Source organism: Anarrhichthys ocellatus, unplaced genomic scaffold (assembly GCF_004355925.1).
Source record: "Anarrhichthys ocellatus isolate YVR2014 unplaced genomic scaffold, GSC_Weel_1.0 scaffold15, whole genome shotgun sequence".
NCBI lineage: Eukaryota > Metazoa > Chordata > Actinopteri > Perciformes > Anarhichadidae > Anarrhichthys > Anarrhichthys ocellatus.
Window position 1 is genome coordinate 3,385,875 of NW_022280045.1, and position 6,542 is coordinate 3,392,416.

The window sequence follows — 6,542 nt, forward strand, 5'->3', positions numbered from 1 at the left end:
AATGCATGGCTCTGTGTGTGTGTGTGTGTGTGTGTGTGTGTGTGTGTCTGTGTCTGTGTCTACCTGTGTGTATATCTGATTCTTGTTGGACAGAACGAGCTGAGGAACACAGAGATGCTGTCGGCTGCCTGTGCAGTGGGTGTGGGCTGCTGCTTCGCTGCCCCTATTGGAGGTAAGACAACATGGCTGCAGCCTCTGATTGTAATGCTCTCTAATTATGGTAGATAATTACGGGAGCTAATTGGATCGGGGGAATACTTACCCTGCTAGGAGGAGAGTGGTTGCCAATTTCTGTCAGTCTGTCTGTCTAATGTTGCAACTATTTTCTACATCCTTGGATCTTTCTCTGCAGATGGAGTGGCCAATTTATGGAAATGTAGATGTTCAAATTTCCCCATTTGGCCATTTTCCATGATGGCCGTTCCAATCTTTTCTTGAATAACATCCCCGAGTGTGCTTTGTTTGTGTGGTGCAGGGGTGCTGTTCAGTATTGAGGTCACTTCTACATTTTTTGCTGTGAGGAATTACTGGAGGGGCTTCTTTGCCGCCACCTTCAGTGCCTTCATATTCAGAGTGCTGGCGGTGTGGAACCAGGAGGAAGGTTAGGGACAAATTATTTGTTTATCAAAGACAAAAGTCCACATTTTTAATAACAGTTTTCTGCTTTGTGTACCTGGTGTGTTTTGTGACTTTGCAATAGTGTGTTTTTTCAGTTGTCTGGATGGATAATAAATAAGATCTCATTCAATTAGATCTGGAAAAAGTTAGATAATTTAGTTTTAGTTTAATCATACCTTATATGTTATTAATAACTTCAATGGAACATGGGCTAATATTAATATCTAAAGCCCCCATGTGTACAATTTTGTGTCACATAATGAGTATATTGTTCTAATCATTTGGTGTCCAATCCCATTTAAAGTTCAGTGTAATACATCTGCATCTGTAACAAAAAGACATATTGCTGTGAAGTCTACACAGTGACACCAGTCCTCTTCTTCCTCAGAGACCATCACTGCTCTCTTTAAGACCCGTTTCCGTCTCGACTTCCCGTTTGACCTTCAGGAGCTGCCGGCGTTTGCCATCCTCGGGTGAGCATGTTTCCCCCGGACTGACGCCACATTACACTGATCCCAGGAGCAGTTCGGCGCCCGAAGGGACCTGAAACTCAGTCTCTTTCTCTGTAGTCTCGTCCTGGTCACATTCACATTCCAGTCTGAAGGTTGATTTGTATTCAATGAACGAGGCATGAAATTAACTTCTTACTCTGCTGATTACAAGTAGAGACTGTATCCACATCTTCGCATGCCAAATTCGATTTGTTTGATGCCAATACGTTTTACTGGAGAAAAACAAGAAATTAACATTGGTTGGCTTCCGGTAAAGTGACTTTACCAGGCGCAATAAAATATAAAATTGTATTTCAGTGTGATTGCTTTGCAGTGTAGCTGGTTTTGTTCTTGTGTTTCACCTTCAACAGACCAAACACGTGTGTCTTTGTCTGTCTGCAGGATTGCCTGTGGTTTTGGTGGTGCTCTGTTTGTCTACCTGAACCGGCATATTGTAGAGTGCATGAGGAAACAGAAGACTATTAACAAGTTCTTGCTGAGGAAGTGAGTATCTGCCTCCTGATGTCGCACAGAACATTTACACTTCTGGGGATTGACATTTTTGGGAAACTGTACTTATTCGCTTTCTTGCCGAGAGTCAGATGAGAGGATCGATAGACTCTCGTGTCTGTACAGTCGGTACATATGAAGCTACAGCCAGCAGACGGTTAGCTTAGCTTAGCATGGACCAGCTAGACAGAAACAACTAGCCTCGCTCAACTTTGTTACAAGCAAACAAGATATAATGTGGTAATTAGTGAGCTTTAGAAATGCTGGTAGGGGGATGTAGTGACTTTTGGATAGATTCAGGCTAGCTGTTACCCCAGTCTTTATGCTAAGCTAAGCTAACTGACTGTCAGCTGTAGCTATAGGGGCATCAATCTTCTCATCGAACCCCTGGCAAGAAAGCGAATATTCATATTTACCTAAAATAAATATTAATCAATATTCAAGCTGCATCTTGAGAAGCAACATTTTAACCATTTAAACTGTAGCTAAACTAAATCTGGCTCATGTGCCCCTAAATTTGTGTTTAACATGGGCTTGGTGTCTTATGTCACAAAGTTAACATAATATTTGGAGATGTAGGTAAAGTCCTTGTATGAATTGGGTCAGTTTCAGTTTCACACCTCCCAGGGAGGTATTTATGGTCTTTCCATCCTCACCACCCAGATATCAAGCATGCACATACAGTGTGACAAGCACACCCATTAATGACCCCACAGTCCATCTCTTCCTGTCAGGCGTCTGGTGTATCCCGCACTCGTCACCCTGCTGGTCTCCACTCTCACGTTCCCCCCGGGCTTCGGGCAGTTCATGGCCGGACAGGTGAGAAAATACTTTCATGCTCTTCAGACACCGTTGTTAGATGATTGATGGTCATTTTAGACGAAGGGAGAGTTGGCGTCAGGTTGTGTATCATTTTGTGCTCCTCTTATTTGACAGCACAAAGCTGTCCAATAGCTGCCATGTTTCCCGATGTAGATAAAGACAAAAACAAAACCTTTTTTACTTCATCTTTTGCACAAATGCAACAGAAAACCTTTTGTTTGTTGTCAAAGTCTTAGTGTCATTTTATATTTAGGGTTTTCCACTCATGCTTCTTAATAACTTGCTAGATACAACTTGTGCAAAAGAAACAATAAATAAAAAAGCCTCTGGTTCAGATGAAGTGGATGCAGACACTTTGTTCTGCCACTGGAAACGTCTGACAATTGACACAACAAAGTGAAATGTAGTTTGAGCTTTTCTTCTCTTGAGAGATGCAGAGAACACAATTTTTGTGCTGGTGTTGCCTGTGCACCTGCCGCACTTCACAATCGTCCTGCGTAACAAGCCATTAAGATTTATTTTGGGCCTTTCAGACTGTCAAAAGAAGAAAGACGAACATCCGCTCGTGAGCTGAGAGGATACCTATTATTTGTCCTGTGCAGTTTTACAGGCAGCGGTGCTCATTTATTGAAAGAAATCCTGACACAAAACAGAATAAAACAAGTTGCTGAACTGGCATCAAGAAAGTTGCACTTGTTTCTCGACAACATTTGAAAGATTTAGGTCAATAACATCAGTATGTTTGCAGTGCACAAGTTACGAAACTCGAAATCCATTCAAAATACTTTATTTCATCAGGATAATCCACTCAGTATCATAATGCTATCACGAGGAGACTCCTGGGAGTTATTGAAAACAAACATTTCAATAAAACAATTAAATAATATCAACCAGTAGCATCAAATTTTCAGTAGATTTCCAGTAGACGTAGATCTCAACACAGCCTTTTGCTGATGACCTTTGAGGTCAGGTACGGCGGAATAACAAACAGACATTCAGATGACTTCTCTCTCATGTCGACCCGTCAGCTGACGCAGCACGAGTCTCTGGTCGCGCTGTTCGACAACCGAACATGGTGCCGCCAGGGCGTGGCGGAGGAGTTCGACTACATCAGCCACCACCACGCCTGGAAACACCCACAGGTCAACGTCTTCATCACACTCATCCTCTTCATCGTCATGAAGGTAGGCCTTTTTGACATATGTCCGTAAAATGTGTTTGGTTTGATGGACTTTTCGTGACGCTCTGTCTCTCTGTCTCAGTTCTGGATGTCCGCTGTGGCCACCACCATGCCTGTTCCATGCGGGGCCTTCATGCCAGTTTTTCTTATTGGTGAATGAAAATCCACTGTGTTTTCTAATGTCTTTACTGCAATGAAGAGAAAGAAGCCCTTTAAGTAACGTCTTCTATCTGTGTGTGTGACGAACAGGCGCAGCATTTGGAAGACTTGTCGGAGAGATCATGGCAACCATGTTTCCTGATGGCATACATGCTGACGGCAGCGTGTATCCCATAGTCCCCGGTGGTTATGCTGTAGTTGGTGAGTTCTTTCACCCGCTGTACTTTAATTCACCATTTTGTGTCTTATTTGCCTTGATAATTCCCAGGCACTTCAATTTTCCTGTGTGGTTGAAATCGTCCCCACTGTAAAGCTGCAGCCGTTTTTATCCCTTCATGCCAGCTTAGAGGATGTGACTGATGAAATCTGATTCCACTTTAGTTGAACACTACATTTTGGACCGAAGGTAAAATAGGAAATCGTTCAAAATTGCCACGGTCACGACTCACTGGTTAGTGTGACAGGATGGCCCTAAATGTTCTGAATTAGAATGACTGAAAATGAAAATCTGGTTTGGATTTGCCGACTTTCAGGAAATTCTTCTCTGATTCATAACACACGGTTATTTAAACAGTCTCGTTTCGAATTGCTGTTTTGAAAAGATGCCCGATCACACACGAAATCCTCGTCTGTCCGTGAATGAATTTTAAGGAGACAGAAAAAGGTTTTTCTTTAATTCCCTCCCACACAGGTGCTGCAGCGTTGTCTGGAGCAGTCACCCACACTGTATCCACAGCAGTCATCGTGTTTGAGCTGACTGGTCAGATCTCCCACATTCTGCCTGTGATGATCGCCGTGATCCTGGCCAACGCCGTGGCCCAGTCGCTCCAACCGTCACTGTACGACTCCATCATCCGCATCAAGAAACTCCCTTATCTGCCCGAACTGGGCATGGGACATCAGGAGTGAGTTTGTTTTTAATGAACGCTAAAGAAAGAGTTGTCCCTGACATTTTTTTATTCCATCTTTTGTGCCCTCATTTGTTTTGTATCACCTCTCTCCCTCTCTTGCACCCACATCTCCCTGCTTCCCCCGTCCCGTCATTTCCTCCCCCTCCTTCCATGTTTCAGGAAGTATAATATCCGTGTGGAGGACATCATGGTTAGGGATGTGCGCTACATCACTCTGAACTCTTGCTATCGGGACCTGCAGGAGATGATGCTGACAGGTCAGCTCAAAACACTGGCCCTGGTTGAGTCCAGTGGTAAGTGAATTCATATTTAAATCCATCTCAGCGAGTCTCTGCGATCAACTTGATACTAGTGCAGCGATCCTGTCAGATTTCAGGAGTAGGGCTGCTGTTGTTACGATACTAGTGTAATACTTTGCGTTTCAGTACACAGTTAGACACCAACATGATAACTTAATCAATACATTACTTTCAGGAATATAAATAAGTTTCTTCTGCAAATCCTTTAAAAAAAAGGTATTAAAAATAAACCATAGTTGTCGAATGTTATCAAGACAAGCATTCTAAATAAAACAAACTAATTTGCAAAATTATGATTTAGGAATATGAACTGAAACTGTTGAGTCAACACCTCTCTTAAACAGCTTAAATGAAATACTGAACATTATAACCGTCTTAAAGGTAAGATTTGTTGCAGGACTCTTACATTAGACTGCATTAGTTTTGGTCTTAACGGCTTAGTGAAACTGACACAACAGTTGTTTTATGTTCCCCTTCTACCTCTGTGAGCTTTGTCTGCATTGCCACTTTCATCTCATTCCCTCACAAATCCCCTGTCACCTTTTTCTTTCTTCCTCTTCCTTCCTGCTCCTTCAGACTCCATGATCCTGCTGGGCTCCATAGAGCGACTGCAGCTCCAGTCGCTGCTCTCTCTCCAGCTGAGCCGCCTGCGGAGGCTGGAGTACCTCCGCCAGTTGGCCCAGGACAACGGCATCCACGATCACCTGCCCAGCCTGACCACCGACAGCACGCCCAGCTCCCCCTGCTCCCACATCAACTCCACCACCAACACCAGCGCTCGGCAAGCGGTCCGCTTCCTGGTGAGCACCCAACAGGTGTGAGGCAAAGTCTGGCTTGGGTTGGGTTGTATTGGTAGACTAGAGGTGGATCAGGCGCAGCATGTGTTAAGCCTGTAGCAGTAGGTAAAGGCACAGATGGAACTGTTGTGGTAAGTGTTTACTGCTAACTTTATAAATGTGCATTGTTTCGACATTAACACATGCCTTCTTTGTCTCTGTCGTCTGTGCCCTTACCTGTGCTGTCCTGTGCGTTTATGTGCACGCGCCCGTATTTGCCTTTTCTGTGTTTTCTGTGGCTGTCTGTGTGTGTTGCATGCGCGCTTGTGTCTGGCTTCCTCTGTTAATATCTTTTCCATGTAGATCTCCACAGAGGAGTCTTCCTCCTTCAGCCCAGTGGTTTCCAATGTTCAACTTCCTCTGAAATCTGCCTTGAAAACTGTGTCCGCCATCAGCGACACAGAGACGCCAAATAGTATGTACTACTACTACTAAATAATACAAAATAAATAATGATTATTATATATATATATATCATAATTTTAAACAATACAAAGTTTATAGAAAGTGGGATACTGAAAACAAACAGATTGAAAATATTCAGATTTTAAATCCAAATGAAATGAAAACAGATTTTTTGGCTTTTTTCCACTCTGAGGCTCTCAGACCCTTTCCTGTGCTGACCAAGACAATGAGCTGCTGGAGGTGAGAAAGAGAGAGGGCTCTAATATATATATATATATATATATATATATATATATATATATATATTAGGG

General features: G+C 43.1%; 1 protein-coding gene across 2 annotated transcripts in view; it reads left to right on the top strand.

Annotated features, from left to right (window-relative positions):
* The first annotated feature begins 17 nt into the window (after positions 1-17).
* LOC116387427 (chloride channel protein 2-like) overlaps positions 18-6,542 on the top strand; it is a 17,460-nt gene continuing 10,935 nt past the window's right edge. Inside the window, exons 1-13 of one of the 2 annotated variants that reach the window (XM_031854507.1) lie at positions 18-172; positions 476-601; positions 1,007-1,091; positions 1,512-1,613; positions 2,336-2,438; positions 3,470-3,625; positions 3,704-3,773; positions 3,871-3,981; positions 4,472-4,685; positions 4,851-4,984; positions 5,567-5,790; positions 6,130-6,241; positions 6,425-6,471. In XM_031854507.1, coding sequence (XP_031710367.1) covers positions 115-172; positions 476-601; positions 1,007-1,091; positions 1,512-1,613; positions 2,336-2,438; positions 3,470-3,625; positions 3,704-3,773; positions 3,871-3,981; positions 4,472-4,685; positions 4,851-4,984; positions 5,567-5,790; positions 6,130-6,241; positions 6,425-6,471 — 1,542 coding nt within the window. In that variant the 5' untranslated portion in view covers positions 18-114. The remainder of the gene's footprint in view (positions 173-475; positions 602-1,006; positions 1,092-1,511; positions 1,614-2,335; positions 2,439-3,469; positions 3,626-3,703; positions 3,774-3,870; positions 3,982-4,471; positions 4,686-4,850; positions 4,985-5,566; positions 5,791-6,129; positions 6,242-6,424; positions 6,472-6,542) is intronic. The other variant, XM_031854508.1, reaches the window with a different exon arrangement.